The following is a 23,062-nucleotide window of genomic DNA, read 5'->3' as shown; positions in this document are numbered from 1 at the left end:
TTCTTCAACAAACCAGACACATTTCCGCAACATTACTATACTTTTATTCCCGGCCTCATCTTCCCTGAGGAGTTAAATATTTTCTAGATAGTCGAAAGTAAGAATGATTCCCATCATACTTTATTTTTTAAGGGTGAAAATAGAAGCTTGGTCAATTGATCGCAGAAATGACAGGGAACATGCCATTATATTTTAACCAGTGTGTAAAGAAGGCTCTTATGTAACCAGCCATCCAGGCGCTTCTCCCCAGAGAATTCTGTTTTTCAGCAAATTGCTGTTGGGATGAAGCTTTACAGCTGTGGAGTCCTTGTAGCCATCTTCCTCTTGTGTGAGCAGCATGTCTTCGCTTTTCAGAGGTAACCCGATAGAATCTTAAGTGGTGGGGGGCCATTTTCCTCACTTGTTTGCCCCACGTGGAATCTAGTCGGTGCACTAACCTGGGGAGCAAAATGTAAAAGTTTGAAGGTCAGCTCTTTCAGGAACTTTCCATGTTGCCCTGACAAATAGTACATTTCAGTGTAATAGGATCTCACTAGAACTAGGGTCTTTTTTTCCTTTTCTGGCTCTATTTTGATTACTGACAGAAAGCTGGAGGAAATGTATATTCAGTGGCTAGGGCGATGAAAGAAATAGAAGCTTTTATAAAAATAATTATTTATACTCTAACACATCACATGATTTACATTTTTTGTCTTCACACACGAAATATATTAACTGGATAATGTGTATTAACTATGAATAATACAACTGTGAGTAACTGAATAGTTTCCTCTTGTACATAGAACATAGGAAGGGAAGAAGGTAAAGGTATGGAACAGGAGGTTTAGGTTATGCACGAGTATTTACATGGGGTATGAAAGGAAGGATAGTTGTGTTATAAAGAACACATATATGAATGTAGCTAATTCTTATTTTGCTTACTTGAGTGATTCCCTGGAGATTGCTTACTATACACCACTTAGAAGAATACAAATGAACTCGTGTTCTAACACATTTAATATATGGCAAATGGTCCCAGGCTATGTGTAATATTGTAATGTATTAACTAGTGAACTCGTAGAGTTTTAAAATTGATATTATTTCCTTTGGAATTATCTTATTTTTTCCCCTTTGTTTTGCTTCCGTGATTCTTTTTTTTCTCCAATTATTTCCAAGACAAATGCCTCTCCCCATTTAGTGAATAGTAAAGAGAGGAAAGACATACAGGGACAGGAAAATTCTATCAAAAATACTTATCTCGGTGCCTGGGTGGCTCAGTTGGTTAAGCGTCTGCTTTTGGCTCAGGTCATGATCTCGGGGTCCTGGGATCGAGTCCTGTGTGGAGCTCCCTGCTAGCGGGGGAGCCTGCTTCTCTCTCTCCCTCTGACCCTCCCTCCCCTCCCGTTTGTGCTCGCTCTCACTATATCTCTCCCTCCCTCTCTCTTTCAAATAAATAAATAAAATCTGTAAAAAAAAAAAAAACAACTTTTTCTGAGTCAGAAAAGGCCATGGGTCAGCATTTAAGAAAACGGAGCTTGACTTGAGAGCCTGATGCTGTATTTGTACATATCGATTCTTTTTTGTTCACTATGATTATCAAGTGTCATGCAACAAAATCCATCACCAAATAATGATTGTTATTGAATTGACATGAGAGTCAAATTGCTGGAATAATTGGTGACCTATAGGTCTCTGTGTTTTCAATAAATAAGATAACTGTAATTTCTAAGGTACTTGCCAATTCTAATATCCCACAACTTGGTGATTGGCTTTAATTAAAGGTAGGGGAGAGGTAAGGAGGAAAACTGTTATCAACATGTCCAGCTGGGTACTGTAGACAGTGGCAGTGTCATCCACAGAGAGGGGAAAGGGAGGGGACACATGGTTATTTAACACCTATGTTACCTCATGCACTGGGCCTGGCACTTAGAAATGTCATCTCATTAAATGCCTACAATCCTGGGGCTCCTGGGTAGCTCAGTCGTTAAGCATCTGCCTTCGGCTCAGGGCCTGATCCCAGGGTCCTGGGATCGAGTCCCACATGCTTCTTCCTCTCCCACTCCCCCTGCTTGTGTTCCCTCTCTCGCTGGCTGTCTCTCTCTCTCTGTCAAATAAATAAATAAAATCTTTAATAAATAAATAAATAAATACATAAATGCCTACAATCCTACGCCTTAGGAATCTTGATGGCGACATCTTACAGAGAAGGAAACTGAGCCCTAGGAAGGATAAATCATTTGCCCCAAATCAAACAGTAAGTGTAGAGTTTGAATTCAAACCCATGTTCGCCTCATTTCAACTCGTTTCTCCGAATCTCATTGCCTCAAAAATCTAGAAATTAGGAAGAGCCCTAATTTGATGGAGGTCAGATTTAGTCACAGTGAGTTTGCAGAGAAGACAGGTGATCCAGAGCGCTGCCTGGGAGAGGGACGGGCTGGAAGTTCAGTGTCAGGGTCACACCTGCAGTGGGTCTTTGGTGGCATGGCTCCTGCCCCTTGGCAGCTGGTGGCTGCAGAGCGTGGCAGGCTCACCCACACGCCACTGCCTGGATCATAATGAACTGAACTCCTAGATAAGAATCCTTAGCAAGATACTTCAAAAGCTTTACCATGTCCCTTCAAAATGAGAAGGCATATAACAGTTTAGTGGAACTAAGTAGTCGAATAAAGAATTTACACACACACACACACACACAAAACAGCAAAGAAACGAGAATATTCCTTCAGGCACAGCTTTTCTTACTATTTCTTGCTTCAGCTTATACTTTGGAATCTGATCGATATCTATGCTTGAAGAGAGGAACGAGACTATGACTGTATTTTCACCAATCACATGGTATTGAAAATATTGTCTGTGTGTATTGGGGAAGGGAGAGCGGCAGCTTTGTGGGCAGATTCATATCTGATTCCTCCCTCCCATTCCTCCACTAGAAAAAACATTCCAAACTCTTCTTTCTGTGAGTAAAAAAAAAAAAAAAAAAATATATATATATATATATATATATATATATATATATATATATATATATATATATTACCAACTGTTTCTGAGCTCTGCTTTCCCAGGAACAAGCTATCACCGATGCTAAAAGGGAAATCTAATTTCATTCAGGGTGAGAGACTTTGATGAATTATTTCTGGGGGCAAGAATCCAACCCTTTCTAAAAAGAGCTTACGGTCTGTCTTCTCCCTAAAGCTGTTCTCTGTTATTGTTTTCTTGTCGTGATCATTTTCCTAATAACACTTTGTATCCAGGCAATGTCTGACTGGCTGCTTTCTAGGTGCATTTTGATACATCTCATCAGCGAAATGCCCCGGAACGAGAACCGGAAAAAATTTTAAAGGCATTAATACCATATGCCAAAGAGAAAAGCAGCCAAACAAACAAACAAAAACAAAAACAGGTCTCCGTAGTCACTTGCTGTTAAAGGCCAAATAATGTAAAGGGCAAAAATAAAATCCTAGCAAGCACCTTGTAAACAAGACATTAACTGGATCGTGCTCTGATGACCTACGTGCAGGCTGTCAGGGAGGCTGTTTACTGGAAACAGGGAAGTGGGGGGAAAGTACAAAGAAAAGAAGGAAAAAGACTTGGGAGAGTGGGGGATGGTTGAGGAGAGAGGGCTTCTGAATTATTAATAGACCACAGGACTTGTTCCTTCTGTCAAGTTCATATACTGTCTGCCGCCTGGAGATCCCCTGCTTCTCTCTTACTTAGCTTCCCCTGATATATTATTTTCATCTTAAAGAACAGGGCGCTGGTGGCCTTAAAACACTGTCATGCGTAAAGAAAACGTGTGGCCTCGAGCGGTGTTCCAGTGTTCAGGGGCATCTTGCCAGTTTTTCAAATAGTATAAACCGTAGCAGGGGACAGAGCTTGATGAAAATAATCATGTTCTTAGAGGGGAGGCAAGAGGAAATGCTGTCTAGTGTTAAAATCCCGGGATTTGCAGACAGCCCCAGAGCTGCGACTTCTTAGTTATGCGGGCTTGGACAATGTCCGTGTCCTCTTTGAACCTCAGTTTATTTTTTGTGTAAAATGTCTGCTGTTATTTCATTGTGCTTATACTTTTCATTCGATATTTGGTGCAAGGCTATTTTTTTTTTAAAGATTTTATTTATTTATTTGACAGAGAGACAGCCAGCGAGAGAGGAAACACAAGCAGGGGGAGTGGGAGAGGAAGAAGCAGGCTTATAGCAGAGGAGCCTGATGTGGGGCTCGATTCCAGAATGCCAGGATCACGACCTGAGCCAAAGGCAGAGGCTTAACGACTGCGCCATCCAGGCGCCCCAAGACTTTTTTTTTTTTTTAATTTTCAACTGGCTGTTGGTTAAATCCTCTAACTGTATCACTTCAGAGATGCGATCAAAACATTTCTTTATTTTCTTGTCTCCCTTTGCCCCATTGCATTCCATGTGGTAGAGTAATCTTTCTCTGCCCCACATGGAAAGTGTGCAAATTCTGACTTTTTTTTTAGTCCACTCTTAAGTAACTGATAATTTCGGGGTCGTGTTAACATGCAAACAATCTCGATTTAGAAACTAGAATATTGGGTCCATTCAAGATATTATTCAAATTTCAGTCTTTACAGGGAAACCACCCCTCACCCCTCTCCACACACACGCCTCTTTTTCTCATTTGCCTTTTTCTTGGGTTTTAACTTTTTTTTTTTTTTTTTAAGATTTTATTTATTTATTTGACAGAGAGAGAGACAGCCAGTGAGAGAGGAAACACAAGCAGGGGGAGTGGGAGAGGAAGAAGCAGGCTCTCAGCAGAGGAACCTGATGCGGGGCTCGATCCCAGGACCCCGGGACCACGCCCTGAGCTGAAGGCAGACGCTTAACGACTGAGCCACCCAGGCGCCCCTTGGGTTTTAACTTTTTAGGAATTTTTCAGATTCCTTTGCTGAGGAATTCTCCAGACCAGAGATAGTTGCGTCTCTTGTTAGGTGGCCATTTGTGACTCCATGTTTCACCGCTGGGAATCTTGCATTCACCCCCACGTTCTTGCCCCTGTAGGTGGCGCTGTCAGCGTCTGAGTTATAACTATGGCCTATGAAGTAGTTCTTTTGATTTATATACTGCCCAACCAACTGGAGACCAGCCACATGCATGTTTAGCTTCCTTGGGAAAAAGCCAGGCACCAGTCTTTGTGTCTCTAAACTTGAGGAAACATGTTCAGACTCTCCCATTACCCCTTGGAAGTCCTCCCTACTGGTGGGGATGAGGGAAGTAACACCCCCAAACTTAATCCCCTTTGGGAGCAAGGGTACTGACAGAACTGTAACAACGTGTTTCAAAGAAATATTGTCACAAATCTTCTCCCTTTCTCCACTCTGACCACTTTTCATAGCCTCTTTCTGATAAAGTAAGGGGGCATCGTGTCAGGAAACTGATTTTCAGAAACTGTGTAAATTCTACATAAGGAGACCTGACTGACCCTCATTCCATTTCCTAATTCTATTGTGTTGGCACTTGGGCTAAACAGGTGGAGACAGGAAGAGTCCAGCTCACCACAGTTGGAATGTGGACACATTAATATATTTTATGGTGCATTTTTACCATCATCATTTTAGTCCTCCACATTTCCCAATGTATTTTTCTATGTTTCCTTAAATTTTTTCTCCTTAAGAAATAGGACCCTTGGAATAACACATTTTTTTACCTTTACTTTTTCTTTTTTTTCTCTTTTCTGTTGACTAGCTTTGGTCAAATACATTAGAAAAATGCCCTTATCTTCTAGTCAACACAACACTTCCCTTATGTGGGATTGAAATTTAGCCTGTTTGGATAATGTAAAGCAAGGGAGTATCACAGAATGCCTAAATTTATCATCTGTGTACCAAATGTATTCTTCGCTGACAGCTTAACTGTGTGAACGCAGCCTTCGATATCCTCCTGATGGTCAAGGTCACTTACCCCTTCCAGCATAACTCCTCTCCTTTCTGATCATCTTTTGGGACGAGGAGACGGAAATGACTGGGTAGCAGCAACAGCTGTCAGTTTAATAAAACTCTTGCCATGACTCCTGTGGGAGCTTTTCTCTTCTGGGAACCAGAACTTTAAATTTATAGAGCCATATTTATAGATTGCAAGTACAAATTCCCCTAATTCACCTGGAATGGTGGTGAGTAAAGCCACCTCAGCTTGGTTCCTGGAACCATGAGCCATGTGTTCTAACTTGTGGAGACACCACACCATGTAATGATTATTGATTTAAGACTGCATCCTGGAAGATGTTGCTCCTTTCCAAGCTAGCACCTCAGCTAATCCATTCTAATCGCTTCATGAGGCTTGCAGCTCCTGGGTGGTGTGGTATGTGATAGGCTCAGTGGATCCCACAGTAACGTGCCCATTGTGCACCTCCCTTGTTGTAAAGTGGATCCCTTAATCCGATACGGTGTTAGGTGAAATCCTGTGTGGATCAAACACTATATAAGTCCTTGAATGGTAACACTAGTTGAGGCCCTGCAGGTAGAAGAGGCAAATCCAGACCCAGAGTGGAAGGGGACCAAAGTGGCAATTTCTCGGGTGCCTGGTCTCTTCGTGGAATGGTGCTGATTAAAGGGCTTGGTTTTGGTTTCTGTTGCTGTCAAGTTGGACATTTGGCAGCAACAGTTGCTCTATCAATCTTGGTGGGTAGGAACCCATCCTGTTGAGCCATGAAAATTACGTCCTTGCCATCATGGCTATTCTGCTCATGGGCCCTTTGTGCCAGCACTGGGGTGACTGTTGACAGAGGCTGGCTGACATCAACTGCCTAATCATGATGTTTACCTAGTTAGTGCCTATTGTTTGGTGGGTGCTTTCTGTTAGGTGTTACAATGTGATACAAAGATCTCCACACTTTATTCCCACTTCCCTAGTCCTCCAGGAAGCAGGCACCAAGATGGAATTAGACATGGAAGACATGTATTGAGAAAAATGCTTGAGAGGAAAAAATAAGGAGGGGACAAGAAGAGGCTCTGGGGAGAGACATAAGACTGCAATGCTGATTTAATCCTTGTGGAGGAAAAAAGGAAGGAAGGAGGGTGGAAGGTCTTAGATGTAGTGCAATTCTAAGAAAGATTTTGCAAAGTTGATAAGGTGGTTCTTGGCCAATGTCATCCACCAGAAGGGCCCCCCATCTTTCAGTAATGAGCCTGCCTTGTTATCCCCACCATGCTCAGTTATTAGCTGGAAGCAGCCAGTGAATAATATGGCCTTAGCACTAACATAGGGACAGAATTCAAGCACAGCTTCCATCAATTACGTGTCTTGCAGTTGGAGATCTTAGAGGTGTGTTCTCATGGCTGCTACACTCCTGCATTAGCTGCTCATAAGGGACCTCCACATGCGGCATGTGTCAGTATGAGTTGAGAGGAAGCGCCACCTGCTCATGCACCTCACTTGTCTCCTCAGATCCTACCTGTGCCTGATCCCAGATGTACCACTCTGCTTAATGATGGAGTTCTGGTTGGCCTGCCCAACCTCATGACACGACAAGTGTATTAGTTTCCTCTTGCTACTGTAACAAATTAGCACAAGTCGGGTCTTAAAACGGCACAAATTTATTATCTTACATTTCCGTAGTTTAAATATTAAAAATGGGTCTCACTGGGCTGAAATCAAAGTGTCAGTCACCACTGTGTTTTTTCCCTAGAGGCTTTGAGGGGAAAATCCCTTCCTTGCTTTTTCCAGTTTCTAGAGGCCACCTTCATTCTTTGGCTTGCAACTCCACCCTTTATCTTCAAAGCCAGTGAAGGCAGGTTGAGTCCTTTTTGCACTGAATCACTCTGAACTATTCTTAGGCCAAATCTCCCTCTGCCTCTCTCTCTCTGTCTCCCTTCTCCACTTTTGGGGATCTTTGCAATATCATTGGGCTTACTCAGATAATCCAACATAATCATCCCATCTCAAAATACATAACTATATTCGCAAAGTCACTTTTACCATGTAAGGCAACAGGTTCACAGGTTCTAGGGATTAGGACATGGACATTTTAGGAGCCATCATTCTGTCTACCATAGTGAGTATGACAAAACCCAGCTCATGATGGGTGAGACTGGCTCCATGACCACTTGTTACCCACGGACAGGCATTCCATTTCTACCAGGGCCCAATACCATGTCAGGAACTGGTTTTTTTGAAAGGTGTATGATTCTTCTTTGCAGATGTCATGGCCTTGCTGTAGGTGTCTACATTGTGATTCTCCTATTGGGACATGCCAAAACCTCTAAGTGGCATCTTTTCCCACAACAGATGCCTCCAATCCTGTATGGCCTGCCAAGCCATATGGCCCAAGTGTCAGGCCTCTTGTACCACAGCCTGAACCTTTCTTCTCTGGGCCTCTCCATCACAGTTTATGATAGTCTTTCATGTCACCCAATAAATGGGTTGAAGCAGTATTTCCAAGTGAGGTATATTCCGAACCCAGGAGACTTACCAGGAACTAGGCTCCTTTCTTCATCAGGAGAGATAGAAGTTCTGTCCTTTATTTTAGAGGGAATTTTCCAGCCTATCCCAGATCACTAGACCTTTAAATTTCTCTAGTATAACAGTACCCTGAATCTTTATAGTATTACCCCCGGCACACACACACACACACACACACACACACACACAGACACACACACAACCTTGGGAGCACATGTGCCTTACCAAGACCTCCGGCACACCTGGTGTTTCTTGTTCATTTGATCCAAGATTCACAATATGCCCTTGATATAGTAGCTTGGGATATCCAGACAGGCTCATTAGTGGAGAAATTAATTCAAGTTGAAGCAAGATTCTAGCTATATATGGGAGACTATACCAAGTGGATGTGAATTGTTTGTGATTTTTTTTCTGATAGAGACAACCAGCTCAATAGATGAATACTGTATACCTAAGCCTCTGCCCAGCCAAGACCACACTGAGCACAGTGGCTACAATTTGCTCCTCTTTGGTAGAGTCTGATTGTACACTGCCATGCACTAGGACCCATCTTGTTTTTGTGAAAGCCAGACTAATGAATTTAAAGTGGAAACCACCATCCTCGCATCTTTAGGTCTTTAAGGGTGGCATAATATCTGCCATTTTCCCCAGAATGCTTTGGTTTGTTTGGTTTTTTTCCCTTCTCCTGGCTGAGGGTGAAGAGGCACAGTTTCACCTTTTGGCTTTTCCCACTATGATAGCTCTTTTACAGGCAAGGAACTGATGAGTGGGTCCTACCAATTACCAAGTATGTCCATGTCAGTTTTACATTTGGGGACCAGGGAAATGATCATGGAGTGGGGGTCCATGGACCCAGTGCCTCCACCAAGAGTTGGACCTAGACTAGGATTCCAGACTTCCAGGTGTCAATGTCAGCTTGGACCCTGCATCCAAAAGACCTCAGAATGATTGAGTATTCTCCCTTTCTCCAGTGTGCAGAGTTCCTGAGTACATTTTCATAGGTTTCTTTGGGGAGGGACAGAGGAAGTCATGATCATATACCCTTTCTATAAGGTCGCAGGGTCTTTCCTGGTGGGGACTTGCCTCCCCACTTCAGGAAAAAGATTCTGGGTCTAGGAACTGGGTCTAAGAAACTGTATCTGGAAACTGGGCAGTGGATTGTAACTCTTGATGGGGATAGCTGTCCTTAGCTTCTCTCATATTCATCCTTAATTTATTTTGATTGTAAAGATTGAGCAATACTTTTGTTGGCTGCCATTTATCTTGCCCCTGAGAACTCTATGTTCTCTTAACTACCTCTATAGCTTTCTATGGGTCATGTTCTTCTGGACCCAACTTGTCAAGGATGATTAAACATTGCCACCTGGCTTCTATTATACAATGATTTCATCACCCCCATTGCTATCAGGGTTCTGTAATGTCATCTCTTACTTTCAGCCCTCAGAATCTACTCCCACCTCTCCTCCTAACTGGTAGCTAGGGTTAAGTCATGACATAATCTGGCTGTACAAGTGCTGAGTATGTTAACAAAGGAGAGGGACTATATCCTTAGAGAGGTGCACTCGCCCAAGATACAGGATTTGACATTCTAGTTAGATCCTTGGGAGGTGGTGCTAATTGCTGCTATGATGTTTTTTGGAAGCTTGGAGAAAACAGTGGCCTACATTTAGTGAACTAGAAATGTCAGAGCTATTATGGCAGATGGTGAAAGAAAAAAAAATTTCTAGAACAGGACATGTTAGAATGAAAATACTATGAAATACTAGAAATTCACTCTACTCCCCTGATGGGCTCAGAGAACATTTGAAAACAACAAGGAATATTCTAGCAAAAGGGTCTTCAGCAGTATAAGAAGTTTGGCAGTGGCTTTTTCACAGTAAGAGTAACTTTTTAATAGTTTTTCCCCTGATTAAATAAGAGTTCTTTTTGGTTAATTAGTAATGTGGGAAGGCATAAAATTGGGGAGAAAAACACTGAAATTTCATCACCCCCTGAGAAAACATCACTAACATTTTGGTAATCATTCTTTCCTGTGTTTCTTTATACATTTATATACACCCTTGTGTAATTATACATTCATTGAATATCTGATCTCCTATTGGAACTTCTTCCCCCACTTCTCTCACCCACCCAGTCTTTCAATTGCCATCCCCCACCATCCAAATCAATGTTAACTATGTGCTGCTTATTCATTCATCACTTTTCTCCTGCATTTAACACATGTAATTTTCCTTTTTCTTTCTAATTTATTTTTCTCTCAAAAATGGGGTAATATTTTATAGACTTCTCCATATCTTGCTTCTTTAGAACGTCTTGTAAATCTCCCACAAGTTAACTTTTCGAAACCTAACTCATTCTTTATAATGACTACAAAACATTCCAGAATGTGCAGACATTACTATCTTTCAACAACTCTGTTACTGAGAAGCATTCGTGTGATTTCCAGGTATTGTTACTATTAATGGTCCTGCAGCACCTCCGCTGGAACATACTTCCTCAAGTACCGATTGAATAGCATACACTAAAACTCTACCAGGGATTGACGTAAAATTTCCCAGTCTCTTTTTCCTGTGAGCCAGTCTTTTCCCCCTTCTGAAAATCAAGTCTCCATAGGCTTATTTCCAGAATTTAAATCTTTTAATCAGGATTTCTTAAATAAAACCACCCTCCACTCTGCTGTCAGTTATTCTTATAAATCACAAGAAATGTCTTTTTCCTAACTCCTAACTGCCTACAAGATAAAGACCAGATTTCTCAATGTGCATTCAAAACCTTCTCTAGACAAGGACTAAAACAAGTTTTCCAGTTAATTTCTGTTTAGCAACCATCCTATCCTACACTTGGCAACAAGGAACAGCTTGCTATTTCCCCAGCAGTGCCTTTTTGTCTCCTGCCACAGGGCCTTTCCATACTCTACTTTACCCAAACATCTCTTCCATAAAGCCTTTGCTAATAATGACAGGCATACGTTGTCATAACCTCTTTTGTACTTCCAGAGCTCTTGTTACATTTTTTAAGTAAAAATTTTATTTGGAATATTTTTAGATTTACAGAAAAGTCACAAGATATTACAGAAAGTTCCTGAATACTCTTTCACTCAGTTTCCCCTACTGTTAGTGTCTTATATTACCATGTTATATTTGTCAAAACTAAAAATCCAACATTGTTAACACTATTACTATTACCTAACCTCCAGACTTTATTTGGATTTCATCAGTTTTTCCCCTAATGTCCTTTTTCTGTTTCAGGATCTAATCTAGGATACAATGTTATATCTAATCATCATATTGCTGATATTCAATTTATTAAGTACATTGTGAGATATATCTGTATCTGTATCTATATCTATATCTATCTATCTATATATAGAATGAATTCATTCCAGTTTTTTATTTATTTCTGGCAGGAGCGTAAACCTAGTCCTTGTTTCTCCATCTTGACTAAAAGCAAAATCTAAGATTTGTTTTGTTCTTGTTTTGTTTTAGTTTTTGAGAGAGAGAGAGAGAGAGAGAGAGAGCATGAGCAGGGGGAGTGAGGGGCAGAGGGAGAGAGAGAATCTCAAGCAGGCTCCATGCCCAGTGCAGAGCCTGATGCGAGGATCAATCCCACAACCCTGAGATCATGACCTGAGCCAAAATCAAAGAGTTGGATGCTCAACCAACTGAGCCACCCAGGCACCCCAAAGTCTAAGATTAGTTTTATTTTTTTTTAATTTTTAAAAAAGATTTTATTTATTTATTTATTTATTTGAGAGAGAGAGAGAGAGAGAGGGACAGCATGAGCAGGGGCAAGGAACAGTGGAAGAGGGAGAAGCAGGCCCCCCAGCTGAGCAGGGATCCCAATGTGGAGCTCGGTCCCAGGACCCTGAGATCATGACCTGAGCCCAAGGCAGACTCTTAACTTGCTGAACCACCCAACACCTGCTAAGATTAGGAAAGAGCAAAACATTTTCTTTGTAATTAAAAAAATATGTTTATCCCACATTTCAAAGATAATATTTGTCTAAAAATATAAGAAAAACTTCTTTAAGTTAAAAAATGGTCTCCCTCTGGCAAATGCCACCAATATAACCTAATTTTAACTTACATAAAATAGTTACTCAGAAGTAGACTAGAAATTTAAGAATGCCATTGCTGTTAACAGATTCCACATATATCTATAATTCCTCACCTCACTGCTTCCATTCTCTATTTATCCAAATCTCTCTCACCTGCAAAAATGGATAGAAAGCTGCAAGGATGAGAAAATTTATTAAGAAATTCTTTCCTTTCTGATTAGGTGGTATGTAAAAATAAAGTCAATCCATATTGATTCACACTAATCTATTGCCTTGGCTCTGCAAGAATTGCTAAGCATCCCTTAGGGCCCTAGCAAGCATTATAAGGTAGAAAGAAATACGACAAAGCAAAGGTGAGAAAACAAATTAAACCAGGTGTCATCTTAAAAAAGAATCTATTGATGTAATTCATCACATTAAGAGATGAAACTAGAAAACCCTGTGCTCATCTCATAAAAACATATGATAAAATCCACATCCATTCCTCATAAAAACTCATAGCAGAGAGTAGAAAGAAATTTCTCTACCCTGATAAAAGGCACCTACAAAACCCTGCCACAAGCATTCTGATGGTGAAACATTACAAACTTTTTCTTAAAAATTATGCATCATGCATTTTATTTCCACTTCCATTCAACACTGTATGGCAGGTCCTAGTCAATACAGTCAGGCAAGAAAAAAAATTCCACAAGCATTGAAATGAAAGAAGCAAAATTTAGTATGTGCAATTGTAATGATTTCTTGTAAAGAAAAAAAAATCTACATTGAAATGATCGAAACTACCAAGGGACCTGGATAGAAAATTAATATCTAAAAATTTATTTCATTTCTATACCTCAACAAGGAAGAACTAAGAGATGGAATACTAAAAATCACTATTTATAAAAGAAAAAAGAAATTTGCTAGAATAAATATAATAAAAATATTCAATATTTGTATGGATAAAATTATAAAACTTTTTTGAAGGTTATTAAAGAATGCCTAAACTGGTAGACAAATCTGTTGTATTAATGACATGGAGACTCAGAATCAGGAGAATGTCAATTCTCCCAAATTATTGATTTATAATAATACTAATCAAAATCCAAACTTTTTCATGGAACATAAAGAGCTGATTTTTAAAATTTAAATTCAATTAATTAGCATATAATGTATTATTTGTTTCACGAGTACAGGTCTGTGATTCATCAGTCTTACACAACACACAGCAATCACCACAACACATACCCTCCCCAATGTCTATCACTCAGCCACCCCATCCCCCCACCCTCCTCCCCTCCAGCAACCTTCAGTTTATTTCCTAAGATTAAGAGTCTCTTATGGTTTGTCTCCCTCTCTGGTTTCATCTTGTTTCATTTTTTCCTCTTTGATTTTTAAAATTTATTTGGAAAAGCAAAATGTCAAACCAAGAAAATCTCTAAAAAGAACTAGATGAGGGAGAGGGGAAGCAGGAGCTTGTCCTGTAGGTTGTTAAGTTTAATATGAAGCTACAATCACACGGAAGAATGGTATCGGCCCAAGGATAGACAAGTAAATCCATGGAACATAAAAGAGATCCAAGAAATAGACCGCACCACATCAATAAGGGTAATCCTTGATTATGCTGTATAACTAATGCTTCCTGAAATAGCTTTACTTGCCACAACAAGGCTTTTTTTCTCACTCCCTTCACCAATTGATGAAACCATTCGGCTCTCCCTCATCCTCTCCTCCAACTTGGAGATCTGGGCTGCCTCCCTATTGCAACTCCTTGGGGTTCTTTTCCTTCCAGCTCCGGGGTAAGAGAGCACATAGCACATAAAGACTCCCACCTGCTCCTAACTGTGGCACATCGCTCCCTCACACATTCCCATTGTTGAGAACTCAGGCACGTGGTCTCAACACAACCATGTGGAAGGCTGGGAAATGCAGTTTTTTGTGTATCCCCAGAAACGAAAACTGATGTGATGAACCAGCATTGTCTCTACCAAAGAGTATGAAAACTTATACATGGCAGAATTGGCATAGCTGATCTCTGGGGAAAGTATTAATGATTAACAAATGAGGCTAAGAAGAAAAAAAGGAACTCAAGTCTTTCTTTACACTCAAGTCTTTCTTTACACAAATGATTTTCAATTAGATTTAAAAACTTAAATAATAAAAACAAAAGACAAAACTAAAAGACAACCTACTGAATAGGAGAAGATATTTGCAAATGACATATCTGATAAAGGGTCAGTATCAGAAACATATAAAGAGCTTATACAACTCAACACCAAAAAACATAGAAACCCAAAGAAACCCCCCAAATAATCCAATTAAAAATGGCTGAAGACATGAACAGACATTTCTCCAAAGAAGATATACAGACACTTGAAAAAATGTTCAACATCACTCATCATCAGGGAAATGTAAATCAAAACCACAATGAGATAACACCTCACACCTGTCAGAGTGGTTAAAATAAAAAACATAATAACAACAAGTGTTGGTGAGGATATGGTAAAAAAGGAACACTCGTGTGCTATTGGTGGGAATGCAAACTGGTGCAGCCACTGTGGAAAACAGTACATAGGTTCCTCAAAAAATTAAGAATAAAATTACCATATGATCCAGTAATCCCACTATGTATTTACCCAAAGAATACGAAAACATTAATTCTAAAAGATGTATGCACCCTTAAGTTTACTGCAGCATTATTTACAATAGCCAAATTATGGAAGCAGCCCAAGTGTCCCTCAATAGATAAAAGGATAAAGAAGATATTGTGTGTGTATACACACACACACACACACACACACACACTATGTATATTATATATATAATATACATACTATATACAGAATACAATATACAATGGAAAAATTTTTTAGACATAAAAAAGAATCCAATCTTGCCGTCTACAACAACATGAATCGATCTAAAGAGTATAATGCTAAGTGAAATAAGTCAATCAGAAGGACAAATACCGTAGATTTCATTCATATGTAGAACTTAAACAAATGAACAAAGGAAGAAAAGAGAGTGAGAAAAACCAAGAAACAGACTCTTAACCATAGAGAATAAACTGACGGTTATCAAAGCAGAAGTGGGAGAGGGAATGGGTTAAAGAGCTGAAGTGAATTAAGAATACATTTATCATGACGAGCGCCGAGTAATATATAGAATTGTTGAATCACTGTATTATACACTTGAAACTAATACAACACTGTATGTTAACGATACTGAAATTTAAATTAAAAAAAGAAGAAAGACAAAAGAAATATAAGAGAATATCTTTAAGACCTAGGGATTGGGAAAGAGTTCTTAACACACAGTAAAGCACAAACCTAGAAGGAAATGATGGATAAAAATACATCATAAAGACAGAGAAAAGAGAAACAAACTGGTACAAAATATTTTCAATACACTTAACTGACGAAGGGTTAGTATCCAGATTATAAAAAGAAATTCTACTAGTCGATTGTCACAAAAAATAATTGAATGGAAATAATTGCACTTCATTAGTAAGTCAGAAAATTAAAATTAAAATTGCATTAAAGATTCCATTGCAATTCAAACATTCAATTGGAAAATTAAAAAGTCAGGCAGCATCAAGTGATAGCAAGGAGGAGGAGCGATAGGAAATCATTTCCACTACTGCTGAAATTATAAACTGGTGTAAAAAGTTTGAGAAATAATTTGGTACTATTCTATAAAATTAAAATGTGTGTACCTCCAAGAAATAGCAATTCCACTTGTAGACAAATTCCAGCACATGTAGACTATGGCTACATTCCTCAACACAGATGATAAACTTGAAAATACAATGTTGAGTGAGAAAAATAAGATCTAGAAGGATACATATAGTACACCATTTTTATAGAGTTAAATCAAGCAAATCTAAGGGTATCTTAAGAATGTACACATTCAAGGGGCCCCTGGGTGGCACAGCGGTTGAGCGTCTGCCTTTGGCTCAGGGTGTGATCCCGGCGTTATGGGATCGAGCCCCACATCAGGCTCCTCCGCTATGAGCCTGCTTCTTCCTCTCCCACTCCCCCTGCTTGTGTTCCCTCTCTCGCTGGCTGTCTCTATCTCTGTCAAATAAATAAATAAAATCTTAAAAAAAAAAAGAATCTACACATTCAAGAATCCATACATCTATTTAAGAATCCATACTATTGAGGAAAAGTAAGGGAATAAGCAAAGTGCAAATGTAGGGTAGTGGATACCTTTGGGGATGGGGCAGGGACACAGAATGGGGACAAGGCCACAAGGAGCTGCAAGGACACCTAATAACGTTGGGTTTCTTAAGTGGCGTAATGGGTTCCCAGGCATTTGTTTCATTATGTAATCAGTGAATGTTAACATAAATATTCCCTCATGCATCAAATATTTAATTTTTAAAATTAAACACACCCAGGCATGCACAGGCACACAGAGGAGAAGAAGGAAAGAAGGACTCCCATTCAAGAGAGTTAGTGATTTGGCAGGTGCTCAGGAGCAGAAAGAATGAGAAAGTATATGTTCTCTTTTGAACACTCAGTCTGTAGCAAGATCCTCTTACGATTTAGTTTGTTTCCTTTTCACAATTCCCTAGGAGCCCCTCCCAGTATAATTCATCTCATTTTCACTTTTTTATTTAGCATCAAAATTCTGTTTTATTTTTTTCCAGTGGCCAGGTTTTATCTGCTATTCCTAGAACCTCCAGGCAAGTTCACATTCTGCAGAATCTTACTACAACATACGAGGTAATTTCTCCTTCCTTTATCTTTACAGGTGACCCTGGAATAACACTGGTTTGAACTGTGGGGATCCACTTACACACAGTTGTTTGTTGGTTGGTTGGTTGGTTTTGAGATATACAGTATAAGTACTGTAAACGTATTTCCCTTAGATTTTCTTAATAACATTTTCTTTTCCCTAGTTTATTTTATTATAAGAATACAGTATATAATACATATAACCCATGAAATACATGTTCATCAGCTGTTTATGGTATCAGTAAGGCTCCAGGTAACAGTGGGCTATTGGTAGTTAAGTTTTGGGGAAGTCAAGAGTTATATGCAGATTTTCAACTGCATGGGAGTTGGCGCCCCTAACCCCCACGGTCCTGAAGGATCAGCTGTACATTAGCTTCACTAGGTGTAAATTTTGTTCACCATGTTCTCTCATATGTTGTCTGAATTACATACAGCTGGTATAACCCCCCCCCTTTTTTTTTTTGAGATAGAGTGAGAACAAGCAGAGGGGAGGGGAGGGGAGGGGCAGAGGTAGAGAATCTTAAGCAGACTCCATGCCCAGCAAGGAGCATGATGGAAGGCTCGATCTCACGACCCTGAGATCACAACCTGAGCCAAAGTCAAGAGTCGGACCCTTAAACTGACTGAGCCACCCAGGCGCCCTTAAACCCCTTTCCTTATAGCCTACTCCCCCTTCCCATCATCACATGATTTTGCTGGTTGCTAAAATCAAAACTTCTTCATTTGTGCCATTGACTTATCAGCCAATTTCATAATAATAGTACTTTGGGAATGAAAGTTTGTACTTACAAAGATGTTGTGATAACAGAAGTCCAATAGAACTTTGCTTATAGAACAATGGTTTGTAAAAGGAATAAGTATCAAAACCACAAGGGAACATTTATTAAAATCTTCATGCCTGGGACCCATCTCCTCCGAATGCTTAAGGTGTAGAAAGCTGACCAGAGATATAAAATGTCATGGTAGAAAACTGATGGCTCCCTATTTGTCAGTGAAGGTTCTTTAAGAAGCAGACATCAAAACCAGATTAAAGATGCCAGGGATGGACTAGGGGGGGATGCTTGTGATGGATGAAGAGGAGGAAACTAGAGATGGTAGGGGGCACTTTCAGACCATGATGCAGCTCTGACGCTTGAGCAAAAAATGGAGACTCTCTAGCCTGAGGGCAGTTCTGATGAAGGTTTGGCTAGACCAGTGGTGAGTCCTTAAGCCAAAGCCACCTGGAAGAAGGAACCCATATCTTGCAGAAATCGGCCTGCAAGAATATGCCCTCGGTGCTCAGTCAGTGGCTGACTGCAGCCCTGGGGCAGCTCGGCCTCAGTCTCTAGTGGATCAAGAGGGGCAGGGGCTGGGAAGGCCCTTCAACTATGCTCCTCTGAACAGGAGAAATGGGTGGTGAGTTTTCATGGCCACCTCCCGACGGCAGAGGCCATACCACCAGAGGAAGCATCAGAGTTCTTGTTCTGCCACTTCCTACGTGTATGATTTTAGACAAATTGGCTATGAGCATTCACTTCTTCATTATTTCCAATGAAATAATAACAGTGAAAATAATAACACCTGCCTAGCCTGTAACAAAGTGTAATTATAATGGTCAAAGGAAATGGGTATGAAAGTGCTTGGAAAAAGCCTGGTAAAATAGAAAAAAAAATGTAAATATTATTGGAAGGCGTTGCCCAAAGTCCATAATTAGATTAAAGAAAAGGAATACCAACAGGATAATAATATCAAGACATGGAATTTTTATTAAAGAATATCAACACTTAATTAACTTTCTGTCAGACAGAATTTCATTTCTCCTTTACACATCTGACATACACAGCCAGCTTTATAGTTGGGTCATAAATATATTCATTCACTCATTTATTCTTGTCTCGCCAAATATCTTTGGAGTGCCTTGTATGGCCCAGGCCCTCTTTAGCAACTGCAGTTGCAGCGAAGAATAAAACAAGCCCCCTGCAAAATAAATGTTTACACTGCCACATGTGTGAATGGTGACTGGTGACCAGCGGCCAGGAAATGTCTTTTTCGTTTCTCCTATCGACACAACCTGTGGCTTTAGCCACAGATGAGAATGATGTGAACAACTGTTTCTGTTGTCATTTTTTTCCCCTTTGAAAATGCAGATTGTTCTCTGGCAGCCAGTAACCCCTGAACTTATTAAGAAGCAGAAAGAAGTCCATTTTTTTGTGAATGCGTCTGATGCAAACAGTGTGAAAGCCCATTTACATGACAGCGCGATCCTATTCAGGTAGGCACCATTCAATGTTTACTGAGTAACCCTTATAAGCACCTTTGATGCATTTTATGAGCAGACGGTGTAATTGCTTCCTGGAAAAATAAACACTTCTTTTGAACATGGCAACATGGAAATCTCTGAAGTGGGTTGGTGATGAAGCCCAAGTGACTCGCTCTGCGACCTTCGACAATTGGTTTAACCTCTCATGACCTAGGTCCCTTATATGAAAATGCCTCAGACTCAGGGATCTGGCGAGCCTCTTAGAGTTCCTCCTTATTCCTTCCTCTACTCTGTGCCTAGACCTGGGGAGCAAAATTGTCATTCTCCTTAGTAGGTTTTGTGGTATCTCTTGAAAAAGCAGCTGCTAAAGGGTATTTTGCTTCCTTCCTTGCTTCACAAGGCAGTGAACTTTCCTCAATGTCTGGCCCTGAACTAAACATTGTATCAGAGTCAACTTCTGTTCATACTCCATGTCCCCTCCCTCTTGGACTCTCCTGTCCAATGTCTCCTTCCGGCATCCACTGCCCAAGAGCCGGTCTTCCTCCGGCTACCCTAGCACCTCCTGGAAACCATGCTCCCTTCTGCGTATCAATGGGCAGCCTTTGGATAATACACTATGATAATTATTAATGATATGTTATAGGTGTTTACTGACTTCCAGGAGCTGTGCTGAGCCTTTCGATACATTGCTTCATTTAACTCTACTTTAACTCTGTGGGATAGATACTATCCTCATTATGCAGACGGAAAAATGTTTCATATACACAAAGGAATTTCACAAGATCATAGCACATAGAAGGTAGCAGAGTTAAGAGTTGAACTCAGATACTTCAGATGTCAAAGCCTTGGCTTCTCATCTGTTGGCCTAAAAAAAATGGAAAATGATATTAAAATAATAGCTAACTTTCAAACTGTTCATCCTGTGTGAAGGAACAGCTTAATTCAGTTAAAACGTTTGCCTAGTTAACAAGGTGGTACTTCTCAAGAGAATTAAACAAGATGACTTGCCGGTACCTTCCCTTTCCCTGTGCTTCTGTTTCTCTAGAGATTTGATCATCTTTGGCTATGCAGCTATCTGGTATAGGTCAATGATTGTCAAAATGAAAAACAAAAAGTAAAGGCTTTCTGCTTCTCCTCCGTCCTTAACTGAAAACAGAATAATAACAACTGGATTTAAGATAATAACTCTGGATTTAAGAAAGTTGTCCATTAAACTATATGTTAAAGACACTGATGAATCACAATCAAGGAATGTTGGTAATGGTGGGAAAAGGGTGAGTTTTTGGAGGCCCTCAAAACATACGGGATAGGAGCCACTTTCTCTCCAGCACCCACGTGGGCTCCACCAGAAGACTGGTGAATTTCAGCTTACTACAATGTTCGGGGTTATTGTTTACACCTTGATGAACTTTTGCTTGTTAGATTTCTCCATGATTTTTCCCCATGCTCACCTGTTGTGCCTGCAGTGGGCAATGGGAAAATAGAAGTCCTATTTGGAAATCGGCTCTCCCTCTGTTTTGTCCCCAGAATCTTGGTGGAAGAAGTGAGAGATCTTATCCAAGAGCAAACTCTCAATGACACGGTCATCCCCCGGACTTCCTCCTCATACTACGAACGGTATCACCCACTAAATGAAGTAAGCCATTACGTTTCTCTCCAAAATTACTGTTTTCATTTAATTAGCATTGCCATTTCAACCATGGGATATTATTAAAGAAACATAAGTAGTGGAAGAGGGTAAAAAAAAAAATCACGATTAGGTTGATTATATGGCGTTAACTTATCCTCTTGTAGATCTCTTCCCTGAGAAGATTGCATCATATTTAGTAAACTGTCTCTGAGCAGGCTGTCTGTCCACAGCTGTGAGTATCTCCCACTGTTAGGAGTAATACTGCGTGCTAAGGAATCACAGGAAATAAAAAGTAGGGCCTTCATAATGAAACTGCCACAAAAAAATTAACAATCTAATTAATCATGTCTCTCTGGACCACTACCCTGATTGTACTCTTACTGAATAATGGCAACATTATCTCACTGAATTAAAGGAATTTATTCGCTTATATTTAGTACACTGCAAACATTTTATTCCCCTTAGGAGTAATCTATTTAAACTAATAGTAATAATAATAACACCACCTGTATTTTATTCTTTCACCACCTGTACCTTAATCAAAAAGTTGATTTTTTTTTCTATCAATACTTACAGGTTCTAATTTTCCTAGAGGGAACCTGAAAAAGATACTGGGGCTCAGTTGACTGGAGTAAGCTTTCATGTGATACTCTAAGAACCATATCCCCATATTTGTTAGTTGAAAGGGTAAACTCTTTGGAGGACTTTCTTTTTTTATATAGTATCCTCCAAGTAATAAAAATCCCTCGATACCTTTTTTTCTTTCATGGAGTATGCTGCTCTGTTGCTTAATAGAAGTATTTTTATCATCTTTGGCTAGGTGCCCAGAAACTGTTAAGGACCATATCCATATTTTTAAGACATCTAAGACTTAAGAAGTAAGAATCAATTTTCTATTTAATCTTCAAAAGCATTTGTTCCAGGGCGCCTGGGTGGCACAGTGGTTGAGCGTCTGCCTTCAGCTCAGGGTGTGATCCCGGCGTTATGGGATCGAGCCCCACATCAGGCTCCTCCGCTATGAGCCTGCTTCTTCCTCTCCCACTCCCCCTGCTTGTGTTCCCTCTCTCGCTGGCTGTCTCTATCTCTGTCGAATAAATAAATAAAATCTTAAAAAAAAAAAAAAAAGCATCTGTTCCTTTCCAGTTAGTTAAACCAGAACTCAGCCTGCTTCTAGAATCAATGTGCCTGGCTGATTGATGCGGAGCTTAAAATTGCATCCTGCTCCTTTTTCTCTCCTCCCTTGTCTCTATTCTGCTGAGACCTCTTCCCTCCAGTGTCCATCACCAGCTGTGCAGAAACAAACTTGATGCCCAGCAGTTGAGAACCTCGGTCGGTGTGATTTGCAAAATGGGCAAGATAAATGTGTCACTGCTGTGTTGAATTTGGTGGAAAGGGGGGGGGTGTCTTAAGAAGAAGTACTTTTAAATATTTTTGAAATATTTTTTCATTATTTTGTTCAAGGTTACTTTTTCTTACCTTCTCTCCAGGACAGAGCTGGAAAGACACAGGAGGGGGAAGAAAAAAAAAAAAAAAGACATGACTGTGTTAGTCCTCCGTAACAAGGTGTCACAGACTGGGCAACTTAGACCCCAGAAATGTATTCTCTCAGAGCTCTGGAGGCTGGAAGTGTGCAGTCAAGTTGACAGCAGGCTGGGTTTCTCCTGAGGCGTCTTTCCTTGACTTGCAGATGGCTGTCTTCTCGCTGTGTCCTCCCATGCCCTTCTCTCTGTGTGCACATCCCTGGTTTTTCTGTGTATGTTTATGTCCTAATCTCCACTTGTTATGAGGATACCAGTCAGGTTGGATTAGGGCCAACACTAACAGCCTCATGTTAACATAATTACCTCTTTAAAGGCTCTATCTTCAAATACAGTCACATTCTAAGCTACAGGGGGTTAGAGCTTCAATATGTGAATTTGGAGGGGAACACAATTCAGTTTGTAACAATGACATTGCAGAATACATTTTGGACCTCTCCTCCCTCCCACCCTCAATCCTTAGGTTTCTTGCTCTCAGAAAATT

At 40.2% G+C, this 23,062-nt stretch overlaps 1 protein-coding gene across 1 annotated transcript in view; it reads left to right on the top strand.

Annotated features, from left to right (window-relative positions):
* Window positions 1-207: 207 nt before the first annotated feature.
* CPB2 (carboxypeptidase B2) overlaps window positions 208-23,062 on the top strand; it is a 52,893-nt gene continuing 30,038 nt past the window's right edge. Inside the window, exons 1-4 of the mRNA XM_045796790.2 lie at window positions 208-356; window positions 17,084-17,159; window positions 19,298-19,422; window positions 20,938-21,046. Coding sequence (XP_045652746.1) covers window positions 283-356; window positions 17,084-17,159; window positions 19,298-19,422; window positions 20,938-21,046 — 384 coding nt within the window. The 5' untranslated portion in view covers window positions 208-282. The remainder of the gene's footprint in view (window positions 357-17,083; window positions 17,160-19,297; window positions 19,423-20,937; window positions 21,047-23,062) is intronic.

The sequence above is a fragment of the Ursus americanus genome, chromosome 10 (assembly GCF_024610735.1).
Source record: "Ursus americanus isolate L20-20 chromosome 10, mUrsAme1.1.p, whole genome shotgun sequence".
Classification (NCBI taxonomy): Eukaryota; Metazoa; Chordata; class Mammalia; order Carnivora; family Ursidae; genus Ursus; species Ursus americanus.
This window is presented reverse-complemented; position numbering and strand designations above follow the sequence as displayed.